A 17,617-nucleotide genomic window follows, 5' to 3' on the forward strand; every position below is an offset into this window, starting at 1 on the left:
GAAATTTTCAAATATCCAGAAATGTCAGGGATTTCGAACCCATTATTTTCACCATGAAGAATAATTAACAAAAGTTAGAAAGATAGTTAGAAAAAGAGAGTATTTCTTAAGTTCTCTAGTTTGCGTCGCGACCTACGTTGTAATTTAGTTTTCATCCTGTATTATATGATTATGTCATGAGAGAGTGAAATCGGGCGTCAATGTCAGTGTCTTTACATCTGTGCAGTGCAGAAGTATTCCCTTGAAAGGCTCCCTATTCTGTTTCTCATTTTCCTACCCTCAAACAATGCCAAAGCAAAAGTGTAAATTCACAGCAGAAATAAAAAATAGACAGTGGCAGAGAAGACTAGGGAGCTGAATGTTTGGTGTGTAAGCCTGGTATGTTTGCCTACATGGCAAATAAAGGTGTACTTGATTTGCAATCTCATGTTGACTCATACAAACACAAAAAGGCAATTCGAGAAGAGAGTTTGTCAACCAAATAAACAGATTCTTTTGTAAAATCTGGCAGCAAAACACAGGATACTGTTATTGCAACAGAGGGGACTTATACATTTCACACAGTTAAACATCATCACAGTTACATGTTTTATGTAACGTTGCGTTTCCTCTCTTCTCTTTATGGAATAAACCTTTACCAATGAACATAAAACATGGGATATTTTGAAAACCCTCTCCATCCCAACCCCCTTCCCAGATAATTCAATTGGAAGGTTTCTCAGGGTGTCTTCTTTTTTTGATGTTCAAATATACTAACCCTAGTGGCCGACGTATAATCCTGCTTGTTCTCATCGGGTGTGTGTGATCTATCGGAGCTGCCGTCGGTACTCTTGGCATCTATTCCTTTCAGCCATGACATAATACTTGATTTTTGCGAGGTATTCATTTTTAAATCACATTTTCTATTGGCGAACTTGGCGCCAAGGTGTGTCTCTGAAAGCTCGAGAGGAGTATGAACACTCAAGTAGTAGGGCACACGCTGTTTCAACATAACCAAGTACATAGGCTGCGTATTTGACACAAACTAATTTTATTAAAATAGAAAATATGAAAATTCATCTCAAGCTTTCTGAAACCGATTAAGTAAATTACAGCTGAAAAATATTTCAGTCCACACAAGAAATTCCCAGGGTTATCTGGCACACCACCTGGGGGCACTCCACGTACCACAAGTGGTACACATACCACATTTTGAGAACCACTGATCTACAGTGCTTTTACCCTTGCCATCCAGGTGGCTAGAGTACAAAAGCCTACCATTTTCAAATTATCACATGGTTTGACTTCATAGACACTTGTCGATTTGTTGGGACTGTAAGCACAATCAACAGGTTCTTTTCTCTACATTATTCCATCCAATGTCAGGTAGAATGCCAAATAAACTAAAACACTAGATGATTTTCAGGTGGAACTTCCTTGATTCCTAAGTTTTCAGGTTCACCTGAACATGCTTCCTTTGCTAATTCACCTTTGTGCAACTTGTATCACCTCAGAGGAAAGGAAGGCTTTTTCATTGACTAAACGTCTTAAAGCAGATTCATGACACACTTGTATAAAAAATTATACGTCCCCATTCATCCAAAATCTCAGAGTTGCATATTTTTAAAGGTGGGAGGCGATCCCCTAACCTGATAACTCATTTCAAGAAATTATTCAACTTTAATGTGGTTATGAATCAGGTCAAGTGTAATTATACCAGAATGAGAAAATCCTTAATTAAATGGTTTGGTGAAAATGTTCTCAAAACCGTAGTACAGAAAATAACTAGAATACCTGTAGAAGAGTTTGAAAAGCGTTTTGCATGCTAGTTGTGATCTGGCCTAATTTCCTTTGTATCTCGTAACGTGGCTGTTTCTTTTCATCCAATGATGCAGATACTGCATTCGGGAAATTTAATTTCTTTTTCAGTTAACCTCCTGTCATTCCAAACAGACGCAGAGCTCACAGTCAGCTTGACTACCGAATGGGATTATCCTACCACAAACAAAGCGCTCAGAAGGGCAGCTAGCATGTTTTCTCTTGCTTTTCATTTTAAAAAACAAAAAGCTTCTGTCCAAAAACAAGGGCAACCACCCAACATTATATAAGAGAGAAATGTGATGCATCTGCTGATATATTTTAAATTTGCTATGTGCCATACGTGATCCAACAACAAAGAGCATTTGTTCCTATAAAAGCTGCCAAGAATTATGAAACAGGGAGGCTTTTTAACGTTCCGCAGGCATTGCGGCCAACACCAGAGGAAATAAAGAGCAGTGAAAATGTAACTCTGTCCCTGACAGTGATATCGTGAGTTATGACTGCGAAGGCAAAATTTTGCTGTTCATGAACCTTGTTATACTAGTCCCAAAAAAGAAATATTGCATAAATGAACTTGTTACAGGAAGCAGTTTTAAGACCTCAAAATCTGTGGTGCATTTGTTCCAATCCACCAGTCTAAAGTGGCTGAGCACTTAGCTGTTCTAGTTAAATTCATATAATAGTCCTCGAGAGATGTGGAAGGGGATATTCTCAAAAAGTGCAATGAGTATTCTTAGGCAGGCTCCAGCTGGCAGGAGAAAAAGTCCTCAAGAGGACCAGAGAGGACAGAACAGAGAGCTTCAGCTCAACTTTCTGAGAGCATTCTCACATAACACATCTGTGCAGATCATTCTGTGGGTCACGGCTGACCTCGCAATGTGGATAGCTGATAGACAAACCGGAATAAGGCAAAGAAATTAGCACATCGACAGTTGGAGCCAAAGACACTGATAATGGGATTTGACAACACTGCTGGCGCACAGTCATCCTGTGTAACACAGTGGTCAGGTTCATTCCCAACTCCTCATGCAGCTGGGGTTTCCCACACAGTGAAGTCTGGAGAGGCTAGTGAGTTCAACACTCCCACTGGTTCATGTCTGTCAGCTGCCAGATGTGACTGATTTCAGTTAACTGAGGACAGGAAAAAACAAGCAAGGCCTAAGACTATCAGAATGACTTTCAAAGCTTTCTGCCCAGTACAAACTCTACTTTTTCCATTTCAAATTAAAGTTCACCCAAACCTCCATTTATAAGTCTTGTCAGCAGTGTGGAGTAGTGGTTAAGGCTCTATTCTCCTGACCTTGAGTGTCGTGGGTTCAAATCCCAGGTGTGGTATTGCTTTAGAACTGTTGAGCAAGCACCTTAAAATTGCTTTAGGAAAATCCCCAGCTTTAGAAGGGGATTAAAGTCGATTGGGTTAAAAGCAGCAGCCAAATTAATAATATAGAAAGTTGGAACAAATGTTGCTTTGCCACTTTGCATCACACTTTCTAAACTTGCCTGACTTTTAATATAAAAACTGAAAGGGCAACATCCAGACAGAACAAAAACAGCAAAAAGAGATTAAGCAACAGAAAAGGAGAAGCTAGTCTAGAGGAAAACGTGGTATGAAAAAGGCGATAGTAAGGCACGGCCTCAATTGTGGGAGAGTGAGAGGCCTGGTCGGCAGACTTCCTCTTGGCTAGAGCACCCTCAGGTTGTTATCTGGAGAAGTTTTAAGGGTGGTAGACGCATCACAGACCATCTTACACAGACGCAAACACAAACCACAGTCTTTGCAACCGCGAATTAAGAGGTTATTGTGACTGGAAGAACACCCATTTCAACTAACAACATCATCTACCATGACAAGGATACTCAGAGTACTGGCATAAGGTCAGTGGCGAGCAGCCTTTGACAAACAGCTTACGTTTCACCATTTCCTGGGAATAGTCTGTAGGTGTTTGGTATGCAGCACTCCAAAAGCCTATACAAATTTTAACCAACTCAATGATTGTTCATTGTTACAGAAAGATCTGTAGCCAGGCAGCCAAAACACATGGGGGAAAAATACTCAGAAAGAAGTACAGTAACACACAGACCTCTGGCAAAAGAACCAATACGTGGCTCAATGTATGAAAACCAGATGACTGTATCATACACAATGACTGCATTTGATAAAGTATTGCTTGAAACATATTCTAAATTTTCCAGTTTTAGGTAGTTTAGGACTAAACCAGAAATACCCAAGGGTTATTCCATCTACTACCAAGTGCCTCACAATTTGTATAAGTTACACAATTGATTCCAACATATGGACAGCCATACAGTATATCATGAATGTCCTCTATGCACAATGACTTCATAATCAAAATTTGTAGTCATCTAAAAGCATATGACTTCATGAAAAACCTGAAAGTAATTTACGGTATGGCATATTTTAAAAAACAAAAGCAGATAATTTATAATGGATAATCTGGAAAAAGAAAGAAAATAAACTGCAAGACATTAAGGCACAGAGAGAAGAAAGAACAAAGCACAACCAGCTACAGTAAAAGCAAATAAAAGGCGGTCTATACTCTTCAGTGCAGGTCTAAGCAGACAGAAAAATGTAGTTCGTCCACGTCTTGAAACAGAAACCTCTATCCCCTCTGCGGCTCAGAACACACCTCCTCAGGTTGTTCCATTTATGCTGGTAAAACCTGACCCACTTCGGGACCTGGAATGTTTTGAAGCCTGAGCCTTTCTGCATTGTTCAGTGAAGCGCGGCTTATGTAACTCGTCACGTGAGCATCTTTGTATGCAATCGTGGGAAGCTTGGTATTATCAGGTAGAAGGGCTGTGTAAATATAATCTGATTATGTAAGCCACCCATTTGCGCAAGCACACTCAAATATCGTGTGAAGCTGGGCAAACGCACTTGCCCTAAAAGCAGACCCTGCTTTTTGCTTCTACCTAGCAGAGAGGTTTCTTAAGTGATCAGTTGCCTAAGCAACCTGAGCCCTGCTCTCTACGTTCCGAAATGGTAAAAGGAAACTGTTCTTGTCTCTGCAGCTGCCTGGAACTAATCCAGCAGACGATCAATTAAAGGTCCCGATGAGCTTCCTGCCTGCTGACACAACCCCTGCTGTGTGTCTGATCAGTCGAGGGCTCATCTAGCAAGTAACCCATCCTTCAGATGGATGGCACCTCACTGAATTATTAACACAGCAACTGGGAGATGAGTGTCCTTAAACGGAAGGGAACTGTTAATAAACCAGGTTTATGTGACCCCTCTGGTGGCAAGGGAGTTTGGCAAAAACTGATGATAATATTAGCAAAAAATGTCTTTATCACTTTCATCATCTGGGTGTGCACAGCTAAGAGAAAAATCTTTTCCGTCTCACAATCCGTTTATAGGTTTCAGCTGGACGAACACAGTGATGAAAGTAATTCTGCTCATTTCCTAATTTTTTTTATCACAATCAAGCCATAACTTGCACATCAATCTAGCACTGGAAATTGCATTAATGTCTGAGGAACCACCATCCCTCACGGCAAAACAATCTAAGCTCTCACAGAGGAAAACAAAGCAAAGGTTTAGATCTACTTCTTCACTTCTCAGTTTGACCCGAGTCAGTGGCTGCACAAAAGCTGAACCAACAATGAGGACAAATGGGGGAAAAAAAATAAAAAAGCAATGCGACCCTTCAGTTTGGTAATCATCTTATGAGTGACATCTCAAGACCATTTCAGAGCAACAAATTGTTCTTCACTACCTCCCTAGTATTCAAATAGCTTTCCAGTATACTAGGTCTGCCATGCACAAATATTGGTTAAAGGAATTAACTGTTTATGTCGCACACACAAGCAACTACATGGAGCCGTCATGAATCAAACAAATAAAAAAGAGCAGCCTGACAAAGGGACAACCTATTAGCTGCTGGCACAGCTAAAAGGGACCAAGACACAGTACTCTCCAATAAATAATGTCGTAACTTTCATCCTTATGTCATTTTACTATATGTCCCAACAGCCTTATGTCCTAAACGGAACCAGGGGGCTAGTAACATTGACATTACTAATTTCAGATTACTTTGCAATTCATTAATATCATATATAATACCAGATAAGTTGTGCAAAACAATTAAGTCAGATCTGAGTAAAGCTAAGAAAACGTGCATTACTTACTCATTCTATCAATATAACTTTGATGGCATGTATGGGCAAGAACACTAACAATGACACAGAAGTAAACTTTGCACCATAAATCAACGCAGTTATTTAATCAGAGAGACATTAACACAAAGAAGAACAGCGGCACACCTCGTGCTTTGTGACGTCTTTTCAAACTCGAGGCATGCTGGCAGGAGGAGACCACTCGAGCTCACCTGTATGGTCGTGTTTCCCCCCTCTAGCAGGGCGATGGCTAGCAGGATGCTCTCCTGGAAGACGCGATCGCTGGTGGCATTCATGATGAGATCTATGACCAGGTCTGAGGCCCCTTCCTTATCCAGGTGACACTGCACCTCTGCTAGGCTCATCTCCCCACGGCTCAGAACCCCAGACCCCCCTCCTCCACCTGGAAGGTACAGGAGGCCACAAAGTCACCTGCAATAGCCTTGCACCTGGACAGTCTGTCCTTTCACATGAGCCATTCACATTTAACAGACACAAATTTTACAATAAGGCCTTAACTTCTTACCATTCTGACAGTTCTTATTGACAGCACAAAACAATGATTTTCATATGGAAAGGTACAAATGAATGGTTAATAAATTGGAAAGCTGTAAGTTTTAAAAACTTCAATTCATGCCCAAAATTCATAAATGCCATTTAAACTGCAGGTTGAAGCTTAGACAACTGCACCATGACATTCCTAACATGACTAACTTGGAAGTGATGTTTTACATCCTTTTATTTGCCTGGCTAAACAATAGAATGCTCTTTAACAAAAATATTAATTTCTAACAGGGTCATATTGCATTAAAATACATAACACAACAATCAACAGCCAGAAATATAATACGCACAATTTTTTTATTGCTTCTTTTATCATGAAATAGTCAAAATCGGTAATAAAGATAAAAGCCTTTAATGTAGTTACAATGGACATTTTGAAAGCACTCCTCTATTATCTTGAATTTTCTTAAGCACAGCTGCATTAGGATTATTATAATAGTCCTTTTATGAATTTCATTTTGTGCTTTACTAAACATTCTTCAGGAAATCAATATTGGTTGCTTTTCCAATTGTTTGCCTGCTTCCGTTTATGTTCAAGTTCACATTGTAGCTGCAAGCAAGCTGCTCTTTCGTTACTTGCACAGGTGCAGAAGACAAGTCTCTGAGGAAGAAATCTCCTGTTGCCTAGCAACTTCAAGCCTGAATTGAAATGCGTGGAGATACTTCCTGTAATCTGGGACAGAGTGTGACTACGAACTGATGCACTATTCATGGGTGAAAAGGGAAATGATGGTGAACAGGGTAACAAAAATACATTGTAACATATCTTATAATTTTTTTTAGTTTGTTGTGAACAATTAAAAATGCAAAATCAACTCATGAAAAGTCTCTTATTTTAAAATTTGCCAAACGCAAAGAATTGCCCCGCCCATCCTCTGCAGCAATACCTAAACCATCTTAACAGCAAGAGTTAACAAGGGCAAAAAAACACAATTAGCTCTCCCTCACTGTCTTTTTAACTGGTGAGAGATGCAGTTGTATTCACACAGTGCCTCCAAATAGGGTACTGACCAAATGGCCTTTCCTCAGTTCACTGCGGAGCAGACACGGAAAGACTGCAATGTGTTTTAAGGTTCAACTGAGGGTCAGATTCATAAGCAACATTATTTACTTCCTTTTCAGTACTGAAAGAGGAAAACGCCAAGCGTTCAGATTTTACACAATTAGGATTGAAGAAGTGAGGCTTAGAGGGCTTTGGTGGTGTTTGGTTTTTGTGCAACTTTCCATCATAATCTTGGCTTTAATACATCTAACTAAATAATTCACTAACAAATAGCAGTGTGAAGGCCTACCAGCCAGCAAAAAGAGATTCATTCTATATCTCAACAATTGCTGATTGGCAAGCTATTAGGATTAACTTGTCACTGTTTAAGTGATTATGGGTATACTGCAAGTGATAGTTTTTTACTGCCTGGGAAAGAAATAAAAAAGTTTGAAACTAATATAGAGTGCAATTTCATTTCTGAAACAAAAAAAAATTGCCAGTGACATTATACAGTTGGCAAACGATATTTTCAAGTAATGAAGAACAACACTAAGAACTCTCCTGGTATTGTTCAGCTGGGTGTTATAAACAAGGAATGAAGCTGCCGAACACCTGTTGGGCCCTGCAGGACTATGATCTGAAAACCCACAACCTGTTCTTCATTCAGTAGACAATTCAATGTACAACTTGCTCCTTGGTCTTACCTCCCTGTGGTTTGCTAGGTCCACCTGGGGTCAGTGGGCCATTGCTGAAACTTGTGATGCTCTCTCTCCTTCCTCCAGGCCTGAAGTTTCCATAGTAACGATTCACCAAAATTTGCCTGAGTGCTTCACCCTTTAGAAGGAAAGTGTATGGGGGAGGGGGGGAACAGACTTTTTCAGTATTAGTTGCAAAATGATCCTTCAGTAATCTTCATAGAGTCATGAGTCATTGGGCACATGTGGAAAGAATAATTAATTTCCAACTTGATTTTAAGAGCCATTAGCCATGAAGATACTCTTCACAACCAGAACATTCAACGATAAATTGTTATTTATTTTTATTACTTAAATGGGCCAAAACTGTTTACGCACAAAACCAAGAATATATCTGGAGTCAAGTTAAAAGCAACTAGAAACATCCATGAGTAACTCGAATTTATTGCAGTTTTATTAAAAAAGCAAAAAGGGATATTAATAATCAAAGTTCAGAATAATAAACGTTAAACATTCACATATTTCCCTCTAAAAACCAGCTACACCTAGTGCTTTGCGTATCTCAGGATCCATCTGAACATGACCAATAACAGACCAATATTTCAGGACACTGCTTGTATCATGATTTCACTTGCAATTGGAAAGGCCAGAGAGTGGAACTGGCAAATGTAAACTAAATATTCTAGGACTGCTTTTTTGATTCCCTGGAGATAAAAAATAAAAACAAATTAAAAAGCAGTTATTCAGCAGTACCTCCAAACAGGCGGCACACAGCTAGAGGATGGGTCTGGGATTAAGTGACCATCAGGTCAATGTGTGAACAGAGTCATGGCACCGACTTCGGCCCTGCTCTTGCTGAATAAACAATTTGTTCTTGTCTGGGAAAGAACTTGGGTTGGGCTGGCATGATTTCAAAGAGTTCCTGGTAACAGATTTCCTAGATAAACCAGGTGGAGACCATGTGAGCCCAGCATCCTTTGCATTGCATGCATAATCGAACCACTCAGCTGAGTACTCTCATTGTTTGAAAGAAAAGATTGCCAAGATGAGAAATAACAAGATCCCAGTTGTGGCAGGGTGAATGTGATGTCAATTCGGGATTTTAAAAATACCCTCCTGTAGAAGTTCTAAAAAATGTTGTAACATGAATCTCTAGAACTAACACCACGCATACAGTAAATCAAGTATTAGCCATGCACAGATCCATCACAGCCACCAGAGGGCTAAAAATAAAAACTACTGCTGGAAAATGTTAATTCTTGCTTCCAATTGACGCTTAAGACAAATTGTAACTTAGGCCATTAGTTAAGTATGTGTCTTTGGATTTTAAGGAGAGGCAAATTGGACAAACCAGAAGAGATATGAAGTGGTGATCTTCTCACATTTAAATATTATGGGAATTAGGAAAAAAAAAAAGGATGGGTCACTGTAGCAGGGTGTTCCTCTGGTACTTATAAATCTATGAGCACTGATTAAGGGTTTCGCATGCAAACACTACTAGACCTCTTTAATTAATCATCCTGCCTCTCTACAAATTGATATTATCTTACAATTTAACTTAAATATTTTGACTTGTTCTAGGAGAACACAAAAATAAAAAGGGACCTATTATTAGACACTTTTCATAGCAAAAATATTTCTTTTAAGGGGAAAGCTTAAACCTGCAATACCTTCCTTCAGTTCCTATTGCACGCATACTGAATCATCAGAAAAAAGGAGTACTGCACTGACCACCGGTATTGTAACCCAAAGGATGGAACTGATTCTTTTGGAAATCATTAAAGCTCCATGCTGTAGATCCACTAGCCCACAGTAATGAGCCAAAAAGTCAAATTCTTGCACACATGAAAAAAATATATTTTCCTTTATAAAAAGTCTGTTTCAGATTCTGCAGACACCAGCTGCCCTCTTTTCCTTGCAGGCTCTAGGGACCTGCACATGCTGTCATTCTGAGACATGCTTCACGAATCACTTCTTTGGTTATTTAAAGTGAAGGTGTACAGTTACCCAGTTCTTAAACATAAAAGGCTGCTGCCTTGAGACTTTGCAAGCGTTTCTTTCGTCTATCATGGTAATCTTCTGAATACCATGCTTTGAATGTGTAACATCTGTCCTTGAAAAGAAATGGCGTGATATTTGACATTTTATTGCCTTTATCCCCCAGTCAGTGTAATTTCAAGTTCTGTATATGCTGGCTTCATACAACTCCTCAAGCAGAACACTTCTTGTAATGAGGTCTCTCTTTAATCAGCCGGTCAACACAAATTAGGTTTGTTCATTATTTGAGGCCACAAGAAGTAATTGCTGTATTGCAATATAACTGTTACACTACAAGGGAGGTACACGTATGATTTTAAAATCAATTTTAAAATATACACGTTTGCCTCCGGTATCATGGATGTACAGCAATTCTCATTCAGCACTGCACACAGTTGGTTAGTAAGTTCCAGTGTAAATTGCATGCGTTAGGGAAAGTCAATGCTGAACTCCTTGTGGCGAGCAACCATCCAAATGTTGAAGGAATGAAGAAAAACTGGTAGAGAGGACTGGTAGTGTTGCTTTCCAGCGTGCTGTGCACTACATACCCTTTTCTGATCCTCCAGTTGCTTCTGGGGCTGGTTTTGATCAAGCTCCTGAGGGTGAGGTGAGAAATGTGGAAAGCAAAAAAAAAAACGTTTCAAAAAAGAAAGCAAACCGAAATGTGGCACCAGTGCAAAACGCTATAATTTCCATCATGCACAAAACTTGCAGATTATAACATGCAGTTAAACTGGAGGTGATAGCAGGCTGAGAAACATGCAGGACAAGTTGACAGAAACAACTAGTGCACTGGTTAGCAAAGTCCAGTAAAATCAAAAAGAAAAACAAAAAATGGTTATTACTTTTATTTTTTGCACATTTCAAGTAAAGACCCCGTGTTAAAAGGGTTTGTGATAAGTAACCTGTTAGTATGTAATAAGTAATAGAATCTTCACTACTACTGCATGAACCTGCTTGTTATTTCTAGCTTACAAATTTCAACACTGCAGAAACAACTAAAATGAAACCACCTTAATTACATAAGACTACTGATAAACTGCCAGAAAAAAAACAAAACACAAGCCTTGGACAAAAAATGGGTTTGAACCTGGTTATATAATGAGACTGAAAATCTGGTTATTGGGCTGCTGACAGAACATAGTTCATTTTCTCATGTTACCAAAAACACCTGATCTGCTCTTTTCAAAATCCCTAAAAGACCAGAAAACAGTCAGACTTTGTTCAGCCATTTAAGAAACTGTGTCAAGAGACGCCATGACACAATTAATTAAAAGAACGACCAAGAAAGAGGGCTTTGAAATGAGAAGACACTGGGAACATGCTTTCTTCTCTTGAATGGCTAAAATAAGGAATGGAGTAGTTATCTGATGGGATGCAGGCACAGGACATCTAAGATCAGCAACAACCCATATTTGTGTTGTGAAGCAAATATGGGTGTTGGACACACCTCAGCTGGGATTTCCGGCTCGGGAGGAGGGACCAGCTAATTGGAAATAAAAGTCTTCCATTAGTCGAGACATGTCTGCACAAGCAGACGTGTTACCTTTAGACATGAAGCACATGACCTTGCCCACAGGAAAGCTAATAAACATACACCAGGCTGCCAAGTCACCTGAACTTAGATTAAACAGCTTTTGCAAAGGAGTTAGGTGTGGTGACAGAATTCTGTTTAACTACTTTCCCAACTGCCAGACTTGATTTCTCCAACTGGTCTTGGCGGTGCTAATCATGGGGTGATCAGGTGACAGAAAATAAAGCATCTGACTGGAAACAACAGGGAAGCCAAACATGAAATATGTTTTTCCTCATTCTGTAACACCACTAGAAATCACAACTGACAGGAAATCTAGACCATTCTAGCAAGAAATCTACAGTATGTTGCGGACTCCTTGATTTATAGATTGAACTCAAAATTGTATATACTGTATAGGGTGATTACTGGCCAAAATGTATGGAGAATAAGGATACCTATTGAAGAGATACGAAGGCCACCTCTTGTGTTGCGTTTAATCACATAGATCATTTTAACCTCAGCCAAGTTTTACGTCACCACCAAGGCTGCCTCACAATGTACAATTTTCACATAAGCATCCCAGACATGTTCAGTGAGTTTGTGCTCTGGCAGGCCAATTGATTTGAACAAACAAGACCTTCGTTTGGGGAACGTCTAGTCTTCTGGCTTCTAGCTTGGTTTAGGAAGAACAAGGTTTGTTCTTGTCCAATAAAACTTTAAATATATGTCCCAACAAATTTGTTGAGAATTCAAAACCCCATGTCAAGACAGATACACTTCCTATATTAAAAGCAAGGATTTCAGTTAAATTATCCATGACAATCATTCCTAAACTACAACCCCATCACACCATGGGCTTAATTAATTCAACTACATTGGATTTAGACTCCATTCCTTCCAAATTCCACAGAAAGTTCACAAAGGAAAGACAGGAAAACAAGACGCACTACTGCAGGTTCTAGCCAGGGTGAAAAGTGTATGTTTAATGAAAAATATTTCAAAATACTGTTACATTTAAAAAGAAAATGTAACAAGAACCTAAAAGACAATTTTGTGATCATAGAAAACATTAAAAGTATTTTATTGTCCCAAAATAGATATTTGTGTTTTGTCACAATGCCACGAATGTCAAAGTTTCTGTAAACTAGCAAAATGTGCAGAACACATCTAGTAGAGCATTGAACATGCTGAACAGGTACATACTAACCATACTGCCTACTCTTAGCAAACCTTGCTGCAAAAGACATACTAAAGTTCCACTGGATTCTCAATTCATCATGAAGTTCTACTGACAAATTTAATATTATATCCTCGTTCATTCCTGCTAATGATATGGCTACTGTCAAAGTAACACTGTCAAAACAGGGCAAGGAGCTCAGGAAGTTTCCATGAAGGATTTTTTGTCTGCTGTAGCTGTGAAATCAGTCAACAATAAATTAATCACACACACCCAGTCTCCGAAACAAACTATGTGGACTGTGTCCAGTTAATATAAATTGAAAGTGCAAATGGTCTCAAAGACCAGAACACCTGTAGAAAAATAAGTCACTTTGATTTTTTTCACATTGCTAAGCTTCTGTTGAGAAACCAATAGCAAAGTGTCCTGCAAACCTTCACCATCATATCGAGGATAAGGAGACTTAATGCACTTTGCAGTCAGCCGAGATTCCTTGGAGTCCCATTAAATCAAAAGGTAACTTACTTTCCTAATGTCACACACTTTGATTTAATTGGACAATTTTACAAGGACTTGGCTTTAAGCCTCCCCTATAGTCGCCAAACAACATTTCATTTTAGCAGAAAACCACTTTTAGCAGTTCTATTGCAGTAGAACTGGGTGGCATTGGTTTAGTACATGGAACAATGACGATATTAAGAGATAGAGTGATAAAAAAGAAAGCTGTTGTGACAAAAGGCACCCAATGAACAAGTGACATTTAATACTAAAGCACAGTCTGGCACCACTCAAGGAAATGGAAGCCTTTATCGAATAATGCAACTTGGCAAGATAATGGCAAAATCCTGTAATACAGAAGACATAATGCAGGGAAGAAACATACTAAGCATGATGCATAGTTTCCTCATTACAGTAGCTGTATTAGAGAAATAGTATGAATTCGTGTTTAGGGTCCTGGACTTCTAACTGAAGGTTGTGGACTCATCCCAGGTGAGACACTGTTGTATCCTTGAGCAAGATACTTCATCCAAACTGTTCCAGTATAATACCCAGCTGTATAAATTGGTGCAAATGCAGACTGCTTTACATAAAAGTTCCAGACAATTATATATATATTTTTTTCCTACCTTCACATATGTTTACTTTATGGGTTGTCACAAACAGCACCAGTTCATGTGTGCCAAGTACACCATTGCTCAAGCTGACTTCTTACCAAGCTCAGCTCAATGGATTATATCTGTCAGTAAAAATCAGACTATTTACTATAGTACAAAAAGACTCTTTGTCTGTCTCCTCTCCCTGTATGAGTTGGCAACTTCTTCCTGCCAGTACAATTTCTACTGGCTTCAAACGTGGTAGAGAAAAAAAAATCTGCATTGAGCTAACTTCCAACTCTGAAACCTCAAGTAAACACTGAGTGGGCTGACTTTAGAAGCTGAGAAAGACTCACTGATTTCCATATACTTTCAAGAGACGCAACAAAAACCACATCAAATGTGCAAGGGCTGGAGATTAGGGGAGAGAACCAACCTACCAGGACTGGGCGCTCTGTCACTCAATGAAATCTTTTCACAAAACTCAAAGGAACTACTATATTTCCCTAAACTAGTCACTTTTGCACCTTGCAAAGGTTGTTTGCCACAAGTCACACTACACATGACAGGTTTAAAATAAACCCAATAACCTTTTTTACTGGTCTTTGTTTGACTAACTGCTAGACAAGTCAGGAATCTCCCCCACTCTTTTTTTTTAATGAAAGGAAAATGTGTGCAGAAAAAAAAACAACTGCTGTCCAATCTCTTCCATTCGCAGTTAATTTCCTCTGTTACCAAGCAAAACCCAAACTACACATCTTCAATTTGGGAACAAACTCTTTTCTTGTAGTCTTATGGTTAAAATCTGGGAGAGCTGCTCTGGGATCAGCAATTCATGTTTTTCCCCATATATATATATCTTCAAAAAGAACAAAAGCATGATTTTAGAGAAGTGGCCAAAGAGCTGATGAGAAAGAACTTTCACACGTAGAGAATATTCACAGGCTAGACCGAGACTTGAGAAAAGAGAACCCAATCTCTTTTCATCCCTGAAGGTCACGTTATCACTCCGTAAATAACATTTCCCTTCCACCACTGCTGTTCAGTCTGCAGCTTGCACTCATCTTCACACCCTAGCTGTGAAAGTACATAGTCTACCTAGTATTCTGAGGATGCCGTATTCCTCTTCAAAAAAAATGTTCATTTTAATAAAAACACACTGCTCAAACTTCACATTGCGAGAAACCAGAGGCTGTATGATAAATGTCTTGTCCACTTTCCAGAATTACAAATGGGAATCATAGTGCCTCCAGTGCTTCACCAAGAATTATTTTAAGCTAAAGGACCATTAATAAAAATATGAAAAAGAAAAAGGAGCATCGTTTACAATGAAATATTCATTTAAAACAATGCCGAGATCACTTTACATTTAATCTGATGTTCCATGTAAAACATATTGCAGATTTCATGGTAATGTGTTGAACGTTTGGATACATTTGCATTAAAACATAGCCCTGGGAAGGAGCACTGAGCCCAAGTATTGCTCGAATGCTTACTAATGGAATTTTTGCAGCGTTGTGCCATTTTATTACATAAACCTTTCCTGAACAGAGCCCTTAAAGAGCTCTGACGACAGAGCTGTCACTGGAAGCAACCCAGTTCCTGCCAGCTGGGACATCCTGATGCCACACAGAAGCCTGAAAAGATTACAAGCCCACCTGAACGTCCGCTCAGCCAGCATACATTTCTCTTCCATGCCTAAAAAAAAAAAGTTTTTTTTTCCTTTCTGAGTAAATGATTAGCAATGACACCTAGACTATATGAGGCAATTTTTCTAATTGAAACCTTAGCCAAACCAAAGAGCTTCTTGCTAAACCCCCACCCCGTGAGAATGAAAAAAAAATGTGGTCACAACGTATGTTTTCTTGTATGGCTTCCTACCTCACGAGTTTAAAGATCGTAATCTAGGGCAGAAGTGATAAAGGCAGCAAAAGAATTTTCAGACACTTTCAAATGATGAGAGAGACCATGATTTTTAGATATTAGGTTATTTGTATACAGAAACTCTTGTTCTCATGTACACTCACACACATTGCACGGTACATTTAAAAAAAGGCTTTGAGCATACATACTTTTCTGAAAGTGGACCAATGCAATTGCTCCCTGCAAATATGTCCTCAATTATCTCAACCCCCGTGCAGGTTCCATTGGAATAGAGTAAAATAAATTATGTTAAATAGTTGCTGTGGGCTCCATAAGTCTTAATCATTTTGCTTTAAGTCCAGTACAGCTTCCACCTGATGACTAGAATTAGTATACGTTTCCTGTTTTACAAACACGTATAACACCCTTCAAATACACAGCAACACGGATCAGTAAGCCTCAGGTGACGTCATTAATAGGTTTAAAGTAAGGCTGCATTTCAGCCAGAACTTGGGAAAGAGTGAGTTCATTGGGGTGTTAACAGTTCACTCAGAACAGAACAGAAGGTTGTTCATTAAACATGCCTCCTTTTCAAAACTACCTTCGGAAACAATTTTTGTCTTGGTAACAAAGTTACCTAATGTCATATCGTTTTTTAGATGAATATAAAACTATCAGGTTGTATTTGGATCCTCAAGGCTGAAAAGCATATTTTTAATCTTTTTTTTTAAAATGAGTTACAGGGGTCCTGGACTCCAAATGGGCATGTTCATTTAGGTTACTTTAAACACATCTGCTTCTCTCAAAAGAAGACAAAAAAAACATTACACGTACTGTGCGTTTATTTTTGAGATATGTGCATCTGGCACGTGAGCACAAAACGTTTTAACTTCAGGGAGATAACTTTCCTCCAGGGCTTGGAAGCTAAAAAGGATGAATAAACAGAATATGCTCAGGTTCCAAATAAGTTGTGTTTGAAAAATGTCCTGTCTTCTTGCAGGAAAAGAAAAGCTCTTCAGCTACAGTCCTGGGCTGTTCTTTGCCTCTTGTCTTTAGAAAGCCCATGAGTTACTTCAGCACAGAGGTGTGTGGTCTGGAACACGAAAGAGTTAACAGGCACTGTCTGCAAGGGCCTGCAAAATGGGCCGCTGCACTCCCTATGCACTCTGCCTGATCCTTGCTGTGCTGCCAGTATCTAACAGTAAACAGCTCTGCCGCCCATTTATTGGCAATTACTGCTGAAGGTCACACATCAGTGGAGAGTCTGAATTCCAGGAAAAAAAAAAGAAAAAAGGCAGGTCTTATGTAACTGCTGCTTGAGAGCTGGCAGGGACCCAAGAATCGTGCAGCTCTGAAGGCATGAAAAAGTAGGACACGGCTGAGCAGCCGACAGACACATTCACAACGCCCCCTAGTGAAGGAAAAATATAGCAACAGCCAGCAGCCTGGAGTCCTAGGAAAGCCTGTATCCTTGTATGCATGGATTTCCCCCCCCTGCGCTCCTGAAAGTTCTTGTAACTTGAGGCAGGTCACATACATACACATGGATTGCACTGCTCTAGCTAAATAAACTCTTAGAGGTGCAAGAAATTGTCTTCACGTCATCAAATAAGCCAATGTGGAGGGACTGCTGATACCAGATGATGAATTCATTCAGATGCAAGTGGGATAAAATAAATAAAAAGCACTTGATATATTTTGGTTATATTTCCTGTTCTAATTATAGTGAAATGAATTACCTGCTGCGTA

The 17,617-nt window shown here is 39.3% G+C and overlaps 1 protein-coding gene across 14 annotated transcripts in view; it reads right to left on the minus strand.

Moving 5' to 3' along the window:
- Nucleotides 1–17,617, minus strand: part of itpr1b (inositol 1,4,5-trisphosphate receptor, type 1b) — a 137,091-nt gene that overhangs the window by 48,657 nt on the left and 70,817 nt on the right. For 6 of the 14 annotated variants that reach the window (XM_015347348.2, XM_015347341.2, XM_015347337.2 and 3 more), the window contains 4 exons: nt 11,669–11,704; nt 10,767–10,814; nt 8,191–8,320; nt 6,150–6,340 (listed from right to left, as the gene is read on the minus strand). In XM_015347348.2, the coding sequence (XP_015202834.2) occupies nt 6,150–6,340; nt 8,191–8,320; nt 10,767–10,814; nt 11,669–11,704 (405 nt within the window). The remainder of the gene's footprint in view (nt 1–6,149; nt 6,341–8,190; nt 8,321–10,766; nt 10,815–11,668; nt 11,705–17,617) is intronic. The other 8 variants (XM_015347349.2, XM_015347343.2, XM_015347342.2 and 5 more) reach the window with 2 other exon arrangements.

This window comes from Lepisosteus oculatus, chromosome 4 (assembly GCF_040954835.1).
Source record: "Lepisosteus oculatus isolate fLepOcu1 chromosome 4, fLepOcu1.hap2, whole genome shotgun sequence".
Taxonomy (NCBI): Eukaryota; Metazoa; Chordata; class Actinopteri; order Semionotiformes; family Lepisosteidae; genus Lepisosteus; species Lepisosteus oculatus.